At 52.9% G+C, this 20,160-nt stretch overlaps 1 protein-coding gene across 1 annotated transcript in view; it reads left to right on the top strand.

Moving 5' to 3' along the window:
* Positions 1-20,160, top strand: part of STK10 (serine/threonine kinase 10) — a 149,545-nt gene that overhangs the window by 84,967 nt on the left and 44,418 nt on the right. The window contains exons 5-10 of the mRNA XM_050793159.1: positions 2,169-2,241; positions 3,228-3,422; positions 4,301-4,382; positions 13,347-13,481; positions 15,952-16,500; positions 19,489-19,619. Coding sequence (XP_050649116.1) covers positions 2,169-2,241; positions 3,228-3,422; positions 4,301-4,382; positions 13,347-13,481; positions 15,952-16,500; positions 19,489-19,619 — 1,165 coding nt within the window. The remainder of the gene's footprint in view (positions 1-2,168; positions 2,242-3,227; positions 3,423-4,300; positions 4,383-13,346; positions 13,482-15,951; positions 16,501-19,488; positions 19,620-20,160) is intronic.

Raw genomic sequence — 20,160 nt, forward strand, 5'->3', positions numbered from 1 at the left:
GATAGTGTTGGAGGGCATGTAAAGATGCATCTTATTGGCTGGGCCTGGTGCCTCACGCCTGTAATCCTAGCATTTTGGGAGGCCAAGGCAGGAGGATTGCTTGAACCCAGGGTTTGAGACCAGCCTGGGCAACATAGAGACTCCATCTCTACAAAAAAATACAAAAATGAGCTGGGTGTGGTGGCATGCAGCTGTAGTCCCAGCTACTTAGGATGCTGAGGTGGGAGGATTGCTTGAGCCTGGGAGGTTGAGGCTGCAGTGAGCCATGATTGCACCACTACACTCCAGCTTGGGTGACAGGGTGAGACCCTGTCATGAAAAAAAAAAAAAAAGTATTCATTTATTTTTGCTAGTCCTGCAAATAATACACGTTTATCATAGCAAAGTTGTGGAAGTCTCACCGCCCACAGACAGCCATTTAAGTAGTGTGGTATTTCCTCCAAGTCAGTTCAGTGTGTATTTTTGCCCTTTTTGGGGTGAGAGGGGCATAATTCTGACCAGACAATATAGTCAACTGTATATCACCCTTCTCCCCACTTAACCTTATACAGTAATATAAATAGTAATCAATAAAGTCAGGTGCAGTGGCTCACGCCTATAATCCCAGTCCTTTGGAAGGCCAAGGCGGGTGGATCTCCTGAGGTTAGGAGTTCGAGACCAGCCTGGGCAACATGGTGAAACCCCATCTCTACTAAAAATACAAAGATTTGCCAGGCATGGTGGCGCATGCCTATAATCCCAGCTACTCGGGGAGCTGAGGCATGAGAATCGCTTGAACCCGGGAGACAGAGGTTGCAGTCAGCCAAGATTGCGCCATTGCACTCTAGCCTGGGTGACAGAGCAAGACTCCATCTCAAAAATAAATAAATAAATAAAAACAAATAGTAATCAATAAATACCGCCCAGGTTGGAGCACAGTGGCACAGTCCTGGCTCACTGCAGCCTCTGCCTCCTGGGTTCAAGCGATTCTCTCACCTCAGCCTCCCAAGTAATTTGGACTATAGGCACATGCCACCACACCTGGCTAATTTTATTATTATTATTTTTTTGAGACAGTCTCGCTCTATTGCCTGGGCTAGAGTGCAGTGGTGCGATCGCGGCTCACTGCAGCCTCCACCTCCTAGGTACAAGCGATTCTTGTGCCTCACCCTCCCAAGTATCTGGGATTACAGGTGCACACCACCACACCTGGCTAATTTTTGTATTTTTACTAGAGACTGGGTTTTGCCATGTTGCACAGGCTGATCTCAAACTCCTGGCCTCAAGTGATCTGCCTGTTTCGGCCTCCCAAAGTGTTGGGATTACAGGTGTGAGCCACGCTGCCTGGGTGCAGCAGGACGTGGCGGGGAGCCTGGCCTCCATTTTTCTCAATCTATATAAAAAGTTTTAAAATCACTTCCTGATAACCAAGCAATTATGGTTGTTTTTAGTATGTCACTATTATAATTTTATAATGGCACTGTTATTATAATGGGATTTTGATTAACATCATTATGCATTTTTTTTTTTTTAATTTAAGACTGTTTCATTAGGGCAGAGTCTTAGATTTGGAATTATTGGATTAAAATGGTATGGATATTTTAAAGGTTCTTGCTGTTTATTGCCAAGTTGCTTTCCTGAAGGCTCTTGCCAGTGCAGGCTCTCGTTAGTAGAAAGTGTTCATCTTAGTACTTCCTCACAGCAGCAGATATTCATATAAATATATATATTATTATTATTATTTTTGAGACGGAGTCTCGCTTTGTTGCCCAGGCTGGAGTTCAGTGGCTGGATCTCAGCTCACTGCAAGCTCTGCCTCCCGGGTTTACGCCATTCTCCTGCCTCAGCCTCCCGAGTAGCTGGGACTACAGGCGCCCGCCACATCGCCCGGCTAGTTTTTTGTATTTTTTAGTAGAGACGGGGTTTCACCGTGTTAGCCAGGATGGTCTCGATCTCCTGACCTTGTGATCCGCCCGTCTCGGCCTCCCAAAGTGCTGGGATTACAGGCTTGAGCCACCGCGCCCGGCCTATTCTCATATTTTTAATGCTCTCTAATTTGCTAGATAGAAAATGGCATCTGTTAGTCGACTTGGAATGTGTATCCCTGAGTCCACCTCCCCGGCTTTTACCCCAGGGCTGTGGGTAGAGGAATGTCCGTGTAAAACGCTATCTGAGATTTTGTCTTGCAGCTGACTTCGGTGTGTCTGCCAAGAATCTGAAGACTCTACAGAAACGAGATTCCTTCATCGGCACTCCTTACTGGTGAGTCGTGTAGCTTCTAGAAATGGAATGAACTGGACGTTAAAACTCTCCAAGGTGACCACTAGGCGCTGTAGACAGAGAGGGGCCGGGAGACAAGAGCTGCCAGGTCAGCCTGTGGGCGCACGCCCAGCCCCATGGCTTACTAGCCATGTGACCTTGGACGAGCTGCTTAGTTTTCCCGTGCCTCAGTTTCTTCATCCATAAAATTAGGGATATAATAGCCCCTACTTAATAAGGCTACTGTGAGAATGAAATGAAATGGTGCACATAGAAGGCACTCCATTGATAACTGAACTAGAATCTCTGAAACAGGATTCAGTTCGTAATTTATTCACCACGTGTGTATTGAGGGCCGGGGATGCGGGCCGTGAAGGTGAACAGTACAAGTTCGGTTCCTACCCTCATGTGAAGTCTTCCTGGACTTCTCTAGTCTGTCGTGTTTCCTTCTTTTCCAGAACTATTACTTTAAAAACAAAACACTGTCACTCAATTTCACGCCTGACTACTCTCTGTTTGCCTTGTTTTCAGTTTTTTCATGTGCATTACTTGCCATTGTGGAGTTTGGGCTCCTTTCTTGCTTGCTTGTTACTCACCCTTGCTCTCTCTCTCCCCCCTTTTATACCTGTTTCTCCTTCTCTCTGTGCTGTTGTCTTCTCGCCCACCCACCTCCACGCCCTGGTTTTTTGCTCCGCACCTTCCCTCCACTCCCACCCGACCCCTCCCCAGGACTCTGTGTTCCGGGTTGCTGCTGCCATCTCGTGGTAGGCATCGGAACTGCAGCAGGACGTGGCGGGGAGCCGCGTGGAGGCGTTTTTCTGTGGAAGAGCGTCCTAAGGAAGACAGTGGGATGCAAAGTCATGCAGATCATGATTCGGGAGTGCTGCCAACCCCCGACAGTGGCTCGTGGTGGCCCTTGACCCTGAATGTCCAAGAAGCACCTGTGGAGGCCAGATTCTTAGCCCTATGTTGTCCCTTGGTTGGTTCAGGATGGCCCCCGAGGTGGTCATGTGTGAGACCATGAAGGACACACCGTACGACTACAAAGCCGACATCTGGTCCCTGGGCATCACGCTGATTGAGATGGCCCAGATCGAGCCGCCACACCACGAGCTCAACCCCATGCGGGTCCTGCTAAAGATCGCCAAGTCGGACCCTCCCACGCTGCTCACGCCCTCTAAGTGGTGAGGAGCAGGGGCAGGGCCACCTGCCGGGGTGCCTGCGCCGGTTAGGGCTGGGATATGTGGTGGGCGGGGCTGGGGAGGTGCAGCGGTAGGGTTCTCCTGGTGCTGCTAGCCGCAAGAGGAGACTGGGGCCTGGGGGTCTTCCGGCCTTTCTGAGTCCCCCCGGGCCCTTCGTGCCTCTTTTTCCCTTTGTGTTCCTTTTTTTTTTTTTTGAGAAAGGGCCTCACTCTTTTGCTCAGACTGGAGTACAGTGGTGCAGTCATAGCTCACTGCAACCTCGACCTCCTAGGCTCCAGAGATCCTCGCATCTCAGCCTCCCTTGTAGCTGGGACTACAGGCACCCACCACTATGCCTGGCTAATTTTCTGTAGAGACAAGGTCTCCTATGTTGCCCAGGCTGGTCTTGAATTCCTGGCCTTAAAGGGATCCGTCTGCCTTGGCCTCCCAAAGTGCTGGGATTACAGGCGTGAGCTACCGAGCCCCCTCTGTGCTCTGGACATGAGATCTTCACCAGCACAAACCAAGTCACCCAAATAAGCCAGCTCCCACTGGGAGAATAGGAGCCCCAGCTGAGGCGTAGGAGCCACATGGCACAACCCTGGGCGGGACATTGGGGGCCTGGGTTCAAATCCCGGACCTGCTGAGTCTCCTCACTGCGCGGCCTGGGCAAGTCCCTGCTCCCCTCTGATTTCTGGGTCCCCATCTGGACAGGGATGTCCATGATGAAAAGGGCGTCGTGTAGGCCCTTTTGCTGTTCTAGCTTGTGAAAGTTCCCTCTGTCGTTTGAGGGGGTGATTGGGACAGTGGAGTCTGTGACGTGGGGGACTTCTCTCTGCTCTGGCCTCCTCCGTGCTTATCTCTGATGCTTGTCCTCCCAGGTCTGTAGAGTTCCGTGACTTCCTGAAGATAGCGCTGGATAAGAACCCAGAAACGCGGCCCAGCGCGGCGCAGCTGCTGGAGGTGAGTGGATGCCCCTCCCACTCCGCTCTCTGAAGGGCGGAGCCCAATGAACTCACCAGTGACCTGGATGCTGGGCGTGTTCTCACCCCGCCCAGGGGACAGCATGGACAGCTGTGCGTCCCTCAGCCGGTATTCCCCAGGCACCTCCTGAATGCCAGCTCTGTGTTGGGAGTGCCTTGGGGAACGAAGCCACCCAGAACCTGTCCTCATGGAGCGTGTGCTCCAGTGGGGAGACAGGCGGCAAATAAGCAAGTATGTGCGCATGGCAGAGGGTGGTCAGTGCCACGGAAGGAGGTCCACAGTGCGGGGTGGGGCGCCTGGGAACGGCTGTTGTCTTGTAAGAGAGGATAAGGAAGGGCTCTCCGGGTGAGCAGATGCCCACAGGAAGGGAAGGAGTGAGGCCAGTGGCCCAGAGAGAGAGGAGGCAAAGGCCTGGGACTGCAGCATGTTCCGCACATGCTGGGAAGAGCCAGGGGGTGGGGGGGGGGAGGTGGGGGAGCAGGAGCACAGGGGCCAGGGGAGGGGAGGGGAGAGAAGGGGAGATGAGAGCGGAGAGGCCCTGGGGCGTCCGCCCCAAGGCTCAGTGGTTCCCTAGGAGAACACCTGGCCTCAGCATATTCTCTCCCTCCGGAGACTTAGGACAGCAAAAGCACAGCGAGAACTCAGCCCAAGGAGGAGGCGCGTGGGAAAAGGTCTCGGGAGCCAGGTGCAAGCTTCCAGGGCCCTCTCCCAGTACAGTCACCAGAACAGCTTAATTCTCTGTGCTGTCCACCAGGGAAGCCCCTTAGGACTTTTACTGGGTAGTGGTCACATAGGCACGCCCTGCCTGGCACAGACCAAAGTTCCAGACTCTAGAAGGAAAACAGGTATTCAACCTAAGCCATATTGTTTGCAGAACAGTTTAGGCAGAGCGGGCCACTCTTACCAGTTAATGGTGGGAGCCCTCGCCTAGTCTGCAGAGACCAGCTGAGGATTCAACCTTGTTAGCGGCCCTTTCTGAAGCTCGCGGTGCTATTTTCTACACACAGGGTCCTGCAGGGCCTTGCAAGCCAGAGCCAGGTCTTGGGCTTTATCTGTGCATTCGGGGAGACACAGTATCCAACCTCCATTTACAAGGGTCCTTCTGCCTTCTGGCTGCTGTGTGCAGGATCAGGAGACTCTGAGCATCTCATTAGCTGGCAGTATTGTCTTAGAGTGGGCAGGTGGATGATGGTTCCCTGGAAGCTTTTTGAACTGTTGGAGGGAGCTGTGAGCCACCCTTTGCCTGGGCCCGTGCCTCGTGTTAGGGTGTCATGGCTGGCAGCTGGGTGAGGTCGGTGTGTTCACAGCAGTGTTCTGAAGGCTGTGCACAGCACTTGCCCAGCCGTCTGCAAATCTGCCGACCACTATCCACATGTCACTGCCACTGATGGAAGAGGGAGGAATGGGTCTGGGTGATGCAACAGGTCTGCCCTTTCACTGCTCTGTCTGCTCCGGCTCTACCCCCAGCATGACAGTCTTAGAGGTGAGGTGGCAGGAAGGGGAGGAAGGGGCCACACCAGGCACTTGAGTCTTTATATTCACTCAGCTTTTCCCAGCTTCCTCCTGTGTGCCGTGCACGGGGCCTGTGGTGGGCATTCTGAGCCACTATGTGTCCTTCTGGGGTAGCAGCTTAGTTACTATGAGTGTGAGCTGCGGCAGGAAAGTCCAGGGTTCGAATCCCAGCTCTGCCACTTACTGGCTGTGAGCCCCTGGGCGAACGGCTGAACCTCTCTGTGACTCGCTTGTCAGTCTGAAATGGGAGTGAAGGGCAGCAGTGCCCTTACTGGGTGGTTGTGAGGATTAAATGAAGAGGTGCTATGAAGCGCTTAGCCTAACTCTCAAGCACAGTGCTCAAGGAACGCTTGATGCATAGGACCGATGTATTTATTTTTTAAAAAATGAAAGGAACCAGAATGCAAAATGGGGTCTGTCTACTGCCGGGGGTGGGGGGTCACAGCTGTTCCTTTTACATTTCTATAATGTGTTTGAAAGCAAATTTCTGGAGTGCCCAAAGGCCTCATTTTCTGGGTATTGTGGGGAGTGGGCTGGGGCCCCCTGAAGTGGGTGGGGTTGAGTGGGGCTGTTGTCACTGTCCAAGCTGCTTGGGGCCAATTGTTTCCTGTAAGAGGCACCTCCTGCCCTGATGCATCCGGCTTCCAGGACATTCCACGGAGAGACCAGCTGTCCCCCATCCCCGCATGGCAGCTCCGGAGCTGCAGCCTCAGCCAGGAATTTCCGCTCCGTACTTGGAAAAATGTCCTGCCAGAGGATTCTTGCCGTCCAACAGAAAGGGTTGCGGAACAAAGGGACGATCTCTGGAGATGAATAAAGCGCGTTTCATGCCTGCTGCGCTGCTGCTGCTTCACCCACGCGCCTTTTCCTCTCCAGTGAGAGAGGGTGGGCATGGTGTTACCCCCTCAGGGGAGGGCACCAGGATCAGAGCAGGGAGGTGACTGGCCCAAGGCCGCTTGGCTTTGAGTGACAGAGGTGGGCCCGGCTCTTGGCTTCCCAGGCCCCTACTCCAGTGCTGTCAGCCTTCAGGGTGCCTGCCTGCTCCAAGAAGCGCCAGGCCCTCGCGTCTCCCTGTGTCCGCCCTGGGCGGGGTGATTCACGCCCCCACTGGTTTGTGATTCATTCATTGACTCCTGCAGACATTCTGTGGGCCCGGACCCAGTTGTGGGTAGTAACCAGGCTCTGAAATCAGACACACCACCCCCCTCCCCGCCCCAGCATCTGCATGGTTCTCACTCTGTGCCTCAGTTTCCTCATCTGTAAGATGTAGAGAGTGCTGGCTGCACAGAATTGGGTGAGTGAATGAGATTTTGTATGGAACATTGTTAACAACACAGCTGTCACATACGAGATGCTGAGTAGATACTGGCTGAATTTGCTCTTAAACCCGTCCACTCTGTCACAGCTGCTCTTGTCAAGGTCATCAGAGATTTCTGTGCCATGGGTCAGCCTCGGTGTTTGTCTCACTGGACCCATCAACGGCACCAGCCCAGTCGATCTCCTCCTCCTCCTGTCGGCACTCGACCTCCAGACCTCCACACACCCTTGGTCATCAGCCTCTCCTTCTCCGTTGCCTTTGCTCGCCCCACTTTGGCCCATCTTGTTAGCATGAGAGTGCACAGGGCCCTCCCTCCATCTCCACGTGCCCAGCGTGCAGCACTCCCAGCCTCGGCCCGCGTCCAGCTGTTTACTCCCCAGATGTCCAGCGGGCATCTCACACGAACTCTGAGCACTTGGATCTTTTTGCCGACGTGCTCCACCACTGGCTTTCCCATCTTAGCCGATGGCAGCTCCACCCTTCCAGTGGCTCAGGCCCCAAACCATGCAGGCACCCTTGCTTCTCTTTCCTCCACACTCCTAGCCCACCTATCAGGAAATCCCGTTGTCCCTGCCCTCAGCACATGTCTAGACTTCAACCATTTCCCGCCCTTCCACTGCAGCCACTACCTGGGCTGCCACCACCTCTCACTCGAGCTGCTGCCTCCACGCTGGTCCCCTGCCCTCTCCGTTGGGTCTGGGCTGAGCACAGCAGCCAGAGGGAACCTTCTCAACAGAGGCCAGCTCATGTCCTGCCCTGGCCGAAGCTCCCCAGTGGCTGCCATTTCACTCTAGGGAAAACCCAGAGTCTCAGGGCCGTTAGAGTGCTGTGTGATCCGCCCGCCCACCCTTCTGACCCCCTCGCCTCTCTCGCTCCCACACTCCAGCCTCACTCTGCTCCAGCCTGCCCAGCCCCCTTGCTGTGCTCCAAACACAGCAGGCATGTTCCTGCCTCAGGGCCTTGGCACTGGCTGTCCGTGCTGCCCGGAATGGCCTTCCTCCGGATCCCTCTGTGACTCACTCTCCTCTTCAAGTCATTGCTCTAATGTCAGCCTTGTGCTGAGGCCTCCCCCAACCACCCACATGAAATTGTGAACCCACTACACTCCCCACATTCCCGGTCCTCTTTCCCTGCCCTACTTCTTCCTTCTTCCATGGCCCATGGCACTCAGGATGTTACTCGCTTATTAGGTTTGTTGTCAAACTCCTCGCTTAGCATGTCAGCGCTCCGAGGTCAGCATCTTTGTTTCGTTCACCGATAGGTCCCAGGAACAGTGCCTGGTATGTAGAGAGCCCTCAGCAAATATTTGCTAAATAAATTGACTTTTTTTTTTTTTTTTTTTTTTTTTTTGAGACGGAGTCTCACTGTGTCTCCAGGCTGAAGTTCAGTGGAGGTATCTCAGCTCACTGCAACCTCCACCCCCTGGGTTCAAGTGATTCTCCTGTCTCAGCCTCCCAAGTAGTTGGGATTGCAGGCATGCGCCACCACGCCTGGGTAATTTTTGTGTTTTTAGTAGAGATGGGGCTTCGCCATGTTGGCCAGGCTGGTCTCAAACTCCTGACCTGAGGAGATCTGCCTGCCTCGGCCTCCCAAAGTGTTGGGATTACACGTGTGAGCCACCACGCCTGGCCAAAATTGACTTATTTTTACCTAACAAATGGTTACATAACCCTTTCTCCAGAGATGGTGATGGTGATGGGGACGATGGTGGTGATGACAGTGATGGTGATGATGGTGGTGATGGTAGTGGTGATGGTGGTGAAGGTGATGATGGTGGTAGTACCTCCATGCCAGGTACTACTCTAAGTACTTAGCAAATGTCACCTAATTTAATCCTCATACCAACGCTCTGAAGTAGGTGCTGTTCAGTTCTCCATTGAGCCGATGGTAAAACTGAGGCACACAGCGGTGAAGTAGCCTACACAAGGTCACATAGCCTGTAAGCCACAGAGCTGGGTTCTGAACCTGGTCCTCGGGTTCAAGAGTCTGTGCTCTTGACCTCTCTGGCAAGCTGCCTCTCCGAGTGAATGAAAGAGCGAGAGGGAGAGAGGGAGACCAGAAGAGAGGGAGAGAGGATTCAAAGAGATGCCAGTGCCTGGAAACTGTGAGCATTATTAGGTGTTTTTATTTTTTTAATTTTTTTTAAATGGAGTCTCGCTGTGTTGCCAGACTGGAGTGCAGTGGCCTGATCTCGGTTCACTGCAATCTCCGCCTCTTGGGTTCAAGCGATTCTCCTGCTTCAGCCTCCCGAGTAGCTGGGATTACAGGCGCCTGCCACCACGCCCGGCTAATTTTTGTATTTTTAGTAGAGATGGGGTTTCGCCATGTTGGCCAGGGTGGTCTCGAACTCCTGACCTCAAGTGATCCGCCCACCTTGGCCCCCCAAAGTGCTGGTGTGAGCCACCATGCCCGGCCTATTGAGCGTTTTTTAAAGCCCATCTTGGAGTATAGGACCCCTCTGGCTGACGGTTTCTAAGCACATAGAGGAAAAGTAGGCTCCAGTTCTTGGAAAGAATGTCTGTTTAGATGGCAGGGGAGGCCCTGGCTAGAGGGCAGGTGCTGGTTGGTGAGCTGTGTGACGCCACCTGTTTTGGCCTTTTTCAGCAAAGATGGCACTGAACAGCCAGCCAGTGCCTCTTACTGGAGGACTGGGCGGTCAAATTCCTCTGTCATCTAGCCTTCCACTGGGGACACGTGTGCCCAGACCAGCCTACCTGGTGCAGGCTAGCATTCTCCCTTGCAGCATAGCCAGGGCGTTCTCTCTTTAATGGGCCTTTAAACACATCTCTGGAGGCGGAGCTGATGGAGTGTCGGAGGTGGTCTGTGTTTTGTGTCCCAGAGCAGTCTGTAAAACAGTGTTTGGACCTAATTAGCCACAGGACTGGTGGCCCTGTGTGCCAGCCTTGCTTGCTCTGGTGCCCGCAGAGCTGCCCTGCTCACCTGCCTATCACAGGCTTTCTTCCCCATGCCCCCCTTCCTCCTAAGGACGCTGGGGTGGTCGGGGAAGGCAGTGGAGCAGATGGTTCTGCCTCAAGAAAGCGGAGTTCCTGGCCGTGCTGAAAAGCCACTGATTTGATCAATACCTGGGGTGCCCCGATGAAAAGCTGGTGTTTCCAGAAGCCCGTGAATGCATTTGTTTATTTCTGCCGCATCTGCTTCAGCCACTGCGGTGAAGTGTCCCGTGGCATTTCGCTCAAGTTCACTTGTATTAGATTGTGCAATGTGGAGCTTAGGAACCTTTGAGATCTTGGTTCTCACCTTTGGTTCCAAAGAGCTGTACTCTGGGGGCATTTGGGAGGGAATAGGAGTGACTAGGAATGCAAACCAGGCTTTTCTTTTTTTGTTGTTTTTGAGACAGTCTCCCTCTGTCACCCGGGCTGAAGTGCAGTGGCATGATCTTGGTTCACTGTAACCTCTGCCTCCTGGGTTCAAGCAATTCTTCTGCCTCAGCCTCCTAAGTAGCTGGGATTATAGGCATGTGCCGCCACGCCCGGCTAATTTTTGTTATTTTTCGTAGAGACTGGGTTTCACCATGTTGACCAGGCTGATCTTGAACTCCTGACCTCAGGTGATCCACCGCCTTGGCCTCCCGAAGTGCTGGGATTACAGGTGTGAGCCACCGCACCCAGCCATAACAGGCTTTTCTGATTGTGCTGGTGCTCCTGCTGCTGATGGGGGTGATGGTGGTGATGGTAATGGTCATGGTGATGGTGATGATAGTGGTGATGGGGGTGATGGTGATGGTGATGGGGATGATGGTGGTGATGATGGTAGTGATGGTAGTGGTGATGGTGGTGAAGGAAGATGATGGTGATGATGATGGCTGCCATATCTGAGCATTTACCATAATGCTTATAACAGCTGCTCCTAGTATATAGTTGAGCAAACTGAGACTCAAGGTTAAGTGACTTGCCCCAGTTGGTGGAGGCTGGATTTTACCAGGTGCCTTGGTTCTAGCGTCTATAGCCAGCACTCTTAACTTCTATGCTACTTTGCCTCCCATGATTAGTAAACCCTTAATGCCCCACTCAAGAACTCTTAAAAGTACAGAGCAGCCAGAATGACATCTTTAAAGGGTGGTAGTATCACTGCTGCACTGCAGCCTGCTGGTGGCTTGTGAGGACAGTCTCTGTGGTTCACCTGTATACACACCCCATCATTCCTCTGCGTCCTGTGTCCCACCATCCCGCCTGTCTTGTGGCTCCTGCCGCCAAGCTCAGTCCAGTCTCTGGGCCTTCTTTGTACCAGCTGCTCCCTCTGCCTGGAATTCTCTGTGCCCAGATCTTTCCCTGGGGAACCCCTTCATATCCCTTGAATTCGACTTTGAATGAGGCCCCTCTGCCTGCAGACTTTGGTCTCCACCAGCCTCAGCTATACAAGATCTGGAAGTCTCTGGTTTATCATTTGAGTCCCCGCGCCCGGCCAATTGAACTGTTTTAAATGAACAAACAGATAAGAATGATTTGTGATGAACATATCTTTCTGAATGTGCTTTCCAGGTGCTAGAAATTTGTTTTTTAGTCATTTAAATACTTCCCCAGCAATCTTGTTGACACTTCCTCCCCGGATAAATTTTCTGAGAGTAAAAACAGTGAATTTCTTGAGAGCCTTCCTGTAAATTGTAAATGAGCAAATTCTAGCTTCATCATGCCCCCACCCCACCCCATCACTCCTTTCCCAGTGGCCCTGGGTGAGCATGGTGGGTTGAGGAATCCCACATCCCTGGCTACACCCGGGTGCCTTCACCCACGATACCTCACACTGACTTAATATCGCTAAGACCTTTTGCTTTGGCGTTTTGCAAGGTCCGTAAAAGAACATTCACTTTTAAAGACTCTGACATTTCTCTAAAAACCTAGAATAGAACATACACCACTCTGCCTCAAGATCTTGTATTTCCTTTCTTAAAACCAAACACATATGTCCACCCAAAGACATATACGAGAATGTCTCTAGCAGCTTTATTCATAGTTGCCAAAAATGGGAAACAGCCCAGATGTCCGGCAGCAGTAGGATGAATAAACAAACTGCCATATTCGTACAGTGAGACCCTGCACAGAAATAAAACAGGAACAGTTTACCGAAATAGATGACAATGTAGGTGAATCTCACAGTCATGACGCCGAGTAAAGGAAGCCAACGCGAAAGACTGCACACACGATGCTCTGATTCTAGGAAGCTGAGGAGCAGGCTCCCGAGGCTGGCGGCGTGGGAGTGGGGTTGCCTGCCAAGGGAGACGGGAGCCTTCCCCAGTGATGGAAATGTTCTGTATCTTGAGCTGGGTGGCAGTTACGCTGGGTGCATATATATGTAAAAAGTCATTGAGGCTGGGCATGGTGGCTCACGCCTGTAATCCCAGCACTTTGGGAGGCTGAGGTGGGTGGATCACTTAAGGTCAGGAGTTTGAGACCAGCCTGGCCAACATGGTGAAACCCCACCTCTACTGAATATACAAAAAATTGGCCTGGCATGGTGGTGCATGCCTGTAATCCCAGCTACTTGGGAGGCTGAGGCAGGAGAATCCCTTGAACCTGGTCGATGGAGTTTGCAGTGAGCCGAGATTGCACCACTGCACTCCAGCCTGGGCAACAAGAGTGAAACTCTGTCTCAAAAAAAAAAAAAAAGTCATTGAGGTTTACAACCTGTGAACTTTGCTGTAGGAATGTTATTCCTCAACAAAATGTATGTAGCATATTTTGTAAAACTATATATTAAAACCATTTAAAAAGGAAAATAGACACCCTCCCTGCAAACACGGCTTGAGCTCCTACTTTGGGCTAAGCATTTTCAAGTGCATGATCTCATTTAATCCGCATGACCTCCCTGTGGGTTCCTTGTTATCGTGTCCACTTGAGAGATGAGGAGCCTGTGGCTCAGAGAGGTTAAGTGACATGCTCAAGGTCACATAGCCACTGAGAAACAGAGCTGGGATCTGCCCTTTTTCCGACACACTTGGGACTTTCCAGGCTGTCTCTGGGTCTCCAAGTTCATGTGTACATTTTGCTCAGGAATGAGGCTGGCCTTTTCTGCCCTGGGGGGTAAGCTCCCCCAGCCTCTTCCACCCCACCCTGACCCCAGAGTGGTTCTAATCTAGGTACATTTTGTCCCCTCAGCATCCCTTTGTCAGCAGCATCACCAGTAACAAGGCTCTGCGGGAGCTGGTGGCCGAGGCCAAGGCCGAGGTGATGGAAGAGATTGAAGACGGCCGGGATGAGGGGGAAGAGGAGGACCCCGTGGATGCCACCTCCGTAAGGCCGGGGAGAGTGGGGCTTAGCGGGGGCTGGGAGGATGGGATCTCAGCTGGCCCTGCTGGTGTGGGAGGGGCAGGGAAAGCCGGGACTCTGGCTCAGGCAATTTCTTCCCAGCTCAGAGGTTGCAGACGCCCATGCTGCAGGTAACGTAAGTTGGCCTGTGGGCCGGGGGCGGGGGGTTGGCGGCAGAGGGTGTTGGCCGGATCCTGATCCTGTGAGTTTTCAGGAGATACCAGGGATCTAGATTTTCACATGAAATCTTCCAATTTTTAAGAGTTGGTAACTGATTCATGGCTTCCCATCCTTTGTTCCCGTCACGGCTCACATCCCAAATGAGACTGTTTTTAGCTCACTTTGGGATAAATACGTGAGGCTGCATATGGCCACAGGCAGCACCCTGGCCCCCCTCTAGCTGTGCTCGGTGCCAAGGGAACCCATGTCTGGGCACATTTGGAACACTTTTGCAGCTTCAGTGCTTGCTGGATTTAGATTGAAATTAAAGCTGATTTAAATTTCTAAAAACCCTCTGAGCCAAGGAAAACATGTCTGTGGGCTGGATTCTGGCCCGAGCTGTTGCTCTGTAGTCCCTGGTCTTGCTGCTGGGGGAGGCCTCTTCCCAGGGATAGGGTGGCCGTCCCGATGGCTCCCTGTACCTAGAGAAGCAAGGGCTGGACTTACCCATCACGGGATGGAGCTGGCCCACATCTTTGTGCTGTGGATGGCACTCCGGCTCTCTCAGATTTAATTCAGTCCTGGGTGAAGCCTGAGGCTGGCGCAGACCCTCACCAGGGTGAAGAAGGAAAGGCCCGAGGGGCGGGGCAAGCAGAATCATCACAACCACCCCAGCCATGCATGGAGCCCCTGGTGGCTGCCGGGCACTCTACAGCTCTGATACAGGGTAACCAAGCTCCGTTTTACAGACAGGAAAACTGAGATCGATGCAGTGAAGTGGCTGGCTGAGCCGATAGATGACAGGGCCAGGGGTGTATGTGGAGTAGGAGAACCTCAGTGGGGCCTGGCTCCAGGAGGAGGCAGGAAGCGCTCACGCCCAGCCCCATTGTCTACCGGCAGGAGGCTGATCTTTGTCCTGAGGGTAGTGGGAGCCCTGAAGGCTTTCAGGCAGGGACTGGGTACTCTGGAGGTGACAGAATCAGATCTGAGTTTTTGAGCCATCACTGTGGGTGCTGACCAGAAGGTAGATTGGAGTTGCTTCCACCAGCTGCCATAGCTGAGGTTAAAAACCAGTGGCTGGCAAGACCCAAAGGAATGCTTATAGTATAAATCCATTCATACCACGTTTAGAAGCAGGCACAGCTCACCCGTAGCACTTAGAGACCACAGAACAGTGACTACGTCAAGAGGTGGGAGAGCATTGCCACTGAGAAGGACGGGGCGGCAGGGGATGGCCCTCTGGGGCAAAGCAGTGGTCCCCTCCTGACCTGGAAAGTGGCTACATGGATACTCACTCTGTTCACCAAGTTGGACGTTTATGTTTTATACACAGGAAGGATGTTCTGTTTCACCATAGCATAGCAACATTTCCAGTACTTTCCACCCAACAAAGACTCTAAAACACAAAAATGAAGCTGAAAACTTAGTGGCCACAAGGGCTGAATCCAGTCCCCAGACAGGCTTGGCTTGGCCTTTATGTGACTTTTTAAAAAATATGAGTTAGTTGCCACCTAAAAGTTAAGAGATGTCCATTAAAAACCTAGATTTCAAACTTGTCTTTAAAAATCGGAAGGTTTTGCTGGGTGCGGTGGCTCACACCTGTAATCCCAGCACTTTGGGAGGCCGAGGCAGGCAGATCACTTGAGTCCAGGAGTTTGAGACCAGCCTGGGTGACATATCGAAACCCTGTCTCTACTAAAAAATGCAAATATTGGCTGGGTGTGGTGGCATGCACCTGTAGTCCCAGCTACTCAGGAGGCTCCTCAGGAGGCTGAGGTGGGAGGACCACTCCCAGGTGGGAGCCTGGGAGGCAGAGGTTGCATTGAGCCAAAATGGCTCCACTACACTCCAGCCTGGGTGACAGAGCAAGACCCTGTCTCAAAAAAATAGATAAATAAAATTAAAACATTAAGATTTAAAAACTGGGAAGGTTTGGGCACAGGGGAGCCGTTTTCCCACATTATCACAATTGGCTGGAATGGAGTGGCCACTGACCCCTCCCTGTGGGCCATGAGCTGGCCAGCTGGCCACAGCTGCCTCCTAGGAGGAATAACAGCTATTACATTCGGCTAAGATTAGAGATAGCGAGGAGATTGCTATGCCTCAAAATAAATAGTAATTTTTTATGGTTAGGCAGTAGGGAGAGATGAAGACCGTGGCTCGGGAGATGTCTGCTCTCCTTTCTTGGCCCTGGCCCACTTCATCTTGAGGGTGTCTGACTCTCTCCATTGCATCTCTGACTCTTGCCTTGAACATACAGCAGCATGGCCTTGACTATCTTTTTTTTTTTCCCTAGACTCTGGAGAACCATACTCAGAACTCCTCTGAGGTGAGTCCGCCAAGCCTCAATGCTGACAAGCCTCTCACGGAGCCATCTTCCACCCCGCTGGCACCCAGCCAGTCTCAGGACAGTGTGAATGAGCCCTGCAGCCAGCCCGCTGGGGACGAATCCCCCCAAACCACCAGCGCCCCAGTCGTGGCCCCTGGAAATGAGAACGGCCTAGCAGTGCCTGTGCCCCTGCGGAAGTCCCGCCCTGTGTCAATGGATGCCAGAATTCAGGTAGCCCAGGAGAAGCAGGTTGCTGAGCAGGGTGGGGACCTCAGCCCAGCAGCCAACAGATCTCAAAAGACCAGCCAGAGCCGGCCCAACAGCAGCGCCCTGGAGACCTTGGGTGGGGAGAAGCTGGCCAATGGCAGCCTGGAGCCCCCTGCCCAGGCAGCTCCAGGCCCTTCCAAGAGGGACTCGGACTGCAGCAGCCTCTGCACCTCTGAGAGCATGGACTACGGCACCAATCTCTCCGCCGACCTGTCGCTGAACAAAGAGATGGGCTCTCTGTCCATCAAGGTAACGCCGCCTCTCCCACCACGGGCTTGCAGCGAGCCCATTGCGGGATGTTCTGCAGCTCCATTTTGCTTTCAAAAGCGTTTAGGGGCTTCCTTGCATTTTAAGCGGTTCATTAGGGAGTTTTGGTTTGACTCATAGTTTAATCTCCAGAATATCTGGGTTCAGTGTGGGATTTAGGAACGTCAAGCAGTTGGTTTGGGTTTAAATTTCAAAGCTTGGTAAAATGCCCTGGTGAAATTTGGGAGCGAGAACTCAGGCCTTAGCTACAAATGAATTTCTGTCATCGGGAGGTCAACCACGAGACCCAGCTGGTAACTGGTAAATCCAACTAAAGAAACAGCTCAAAGCTGTCTTCCCTGCCTCCGGGGCCTTTCTGGAGGTGGGCAGTGTTGTGAATGACAAGAGCCACCGCACTAGAGGCCTGGGCGGGAGGCGAACCCTGTACAAGTGCTTTAGAAAGAACAGACAGCCTCCTTCATCCTCTCACATTACAGATAAGCCGATGGAGGCTCAGGGAAGTGAGGAGCCAGCCCAGGGCCAGGTAGGAGTGGGAAGGTGGTCAGACCCTAGGCTCCGAACTCGAAACTCTCCCAGTGGGAGCCATGGCCTCCTTCTTCTTGGGCAGCTGGAAGGGGCTGACTCCTTTCCTGGCCTCCCCAGTAAATCCCAGGGTGTTATTAAACTCACGATGGGTCACCTGACCCTCTACCCAAGGCTCATTTTAGAGGAAATACTGTATGGTTTTGTTTTTCCTTCCCAAATTTACTTGGTGAAAAACGCAGTAGAGACTCGAACGTATTTGCTAAGCAAAGGGGAGTGACAGGAGCCGCAACGGCCAGTCAGCTTTAGGCAGGGAAGGGAAGCACATTTCCAACAGGCCACGTGACAAGCATGCACAGCAGCTGTTATCTGTGAGCAGCGTCTTCCTTCGGACAGGCATCCTGCCACTTTTCCTAAAGACACTAGGTGAACAAAAGGGTTTTTTGTTTGGCTTTTTAATGAGACAGACCCACCGAGAGCAGGGGCTCCCCTGCTCTTCTCAAGGCTGTGGAGAATGTTCCTGGTTGACTGCAGTGTGTCAGGGTCCTCAGGCTGTTCTAGTGAGAGTCCCCCGCTGCGCCAGCACCCCTGGGCGTGACTAGGAGCCTGTTCCTTCAGCGATGGAGGCCCCCTGGCCAGGAGCAGTTCTCAGCAGAGGGCTGTGGCTGTGGATGCCCCTTCTTCCCCTCCGCTCTCGCTCCTGCCAGCCTCCACTTCTCACGGCCGGTCTGACCCATCCTGCCTGGGTCCTGGCACATGTGAGCTGGCCACCATAGAGAGATGAGAGGTGGGCATGCTGGGTCTATGCTGATGCTGTCCAGCTCCCCTGGGCGAGGTGCCATGAGCAGGAGACAGGGGCCCAGACTTCAGGGAGCAAGAACAGTCTGCCGCTCTCGACTCAGCAGGAGTGGGGCTCAGCATCCTGCCACGCTGGTTCCTCAGTCTTCTTTCAGAGGCTGGGAGGCCCTTCGTTAGGAGGGCAGGGCTGTGCTACACCAAAAAGAGTCTTCGGGCCGGGTGCTATGGCTCTCGCCTGTAATCCCAGGACTTTGGGAGGCCGAGGCGGGTGGATCACGAGGTCAGGAGTTCGAGACCAGCCTTACCAACATGGTGAAACGCTGTCTCTACTAAAAATAAAAATAAAAAAATTAGCCCGGCATGGCCGGGCGCAGTGGCTCACGCCTGTAATCCCAGCACTTTGGGAGGCCGAGGTGGGCGGATCACGAGGTAAAGAGATCGAGACCATCCTGGCTGACATGGTGAAACCCTGTCTCTACTAAAAATACAAAAGTTAGCCGGGCGTGGTGGCAGGCACCTGTAGTCCCAGCTACTCAGGAGGCTGAGGCAGGAGAATTGCTTGAATCTGGGAGGCGGAGGTTACAGTGAGCCAAGGTCGCGCCACTGCAGTCCAGCCTGTCAATAGAGTAAGACTCTGTCCCTGCCCCCCCCAAAAAAATTAGCCAGGCGTGGTGGCGCTTGCCAGTAGCACCAGGAGGCTAAGGCAGGAGAATCGCTTGAACCCGGGAGGCGGAGGTTGCAGTGAGCTGAGACTGCGCCACTGCATTCCAGCCTGGGCAACAGAGCGAGACTCCATTTAAAAAAAGGAGCTTTTGAAACCAGCCAAGAGGCCAGAGGCAGTGGGCAGAACGGGAGGGTTATGGGGACACCTTCAGAATCAGAGCTGAGAACTTCCAGAGGGAACCACGTATTATGACACACTGACACCTCCAGGATTCCGGGTGGCACCTGCACAACCACTTGTGGCATGTGCGATTCCTCACAGTAAAAGATCACAACGATGCATAATCTCACGGTGGCTCCCAGCAGGTGGGGAGTTCAGGCCAGGTCAGCTTTGGCTACCAAACCAGTTATGAAAACAGCCTTTAATTTTTGAGCTCCTTTGGATTTTGGCACCATGCGCGAGGGTTGTGTATGGTCTGCAGTGATAACCGTTAGAAAGAAATGCCAAGCATGGAACAGGCATCGGGAGTGGGCACTGCTCTGTGGATCCACCGTGTGTTCTCTCGTTGGATCTTCACAACCTCCCTAGGAGGCAAGTAGTGTGATTATCCTCCCTGAACAGGTGAGGAAGCTGAGGCTCAGACAGGACAAGAAGCTGGCCCGGAGACACAGAGCCAGTAAGTGGTGGAGTGAGGGTTAGAACGCAGCTCTTTCTGACACCATGTCCTGGATGCATGAGAGGTGCTGGCAGCAAGGTGGGGGAGGCCTCAGCACAGTGTCCGAAGACTGAGACCTGGGAAAGGCAAGGGAATAAGCTCAGACCCTCCGGCTCCTAGGTTAAGTTGAGGCAAGAGAGAAGATGGATGGCTACATCTCTCTGGGGGTGGTGCTGAAGCTGTGGGCCCAGCAGAGCTGTGGCCTCACCTGCCGTGGCAGGTGGTCCTTAGCTGCAATTCTGAGACTTGTCTAATGGTTTTCCCTGGCCAGGACCCGAAGCTGCACAAAAAAACCCTCAAGCGGACACGCAAATTTGTGGTGGATGGTGTGGAGGTGAGCATCACCACCTCCAAGATCATCAGCGAAGATGAGAAGAAGGATGAGGAGATGAGATTTCTCAGGCAAGCCTGGGAAGGGCCACCAATGGTGATAAGAGGGTGGGGCTGTGGTAAGAGGAGTGGGCATTGGCCCTTTTGGTGAGAGGGCTGTCTGTCTACAGCATGAAGTGGGGGAATCAAGGAGACAAAAGGAAACTCATTTTGCCTTAGATCCTGCACTCCCCCATCTATCCAACCATTCATCTATCTATCCACCCATCCCTTCATTTATTCACCCATCTATCTACCTGTTCACCTATCTATCTATTCATCTATCCACCCATCTGTCTACCCACTCTTCCACCCACTCACCCTTCCACCCACCCACCTATCTACCCACTCTGCTTTCCATCCATCCATCCAACTGTACACCCATTCATCTACCCATCTACTTAATCCATCCTTCCATTCATTTATCCACCCATCTATCCACCTACTCAGCTATCTGCCTGTCCATCTATCCACCCAGTTGTTCACCCATCCATTCATCCATTCATCCATCCACCCATCCATCCATCCATTCATCCATCCATCCAGTCATCCACTCATTCATCTACCCACTCAC

This window comes from Macaca thibetana, chromosome 6 (assembly GCF_024542745.1).
Source record: "Macaca thibetana thibetana isolate TM-01 chromosome 6, ASM2454274v1, whole genome shotgun sequence".
NCBI lineage: Eukaryota > Metazoa > Chordata > Mammalia > Primates > Cercopithecidae > Macaca > Macaca thibetana.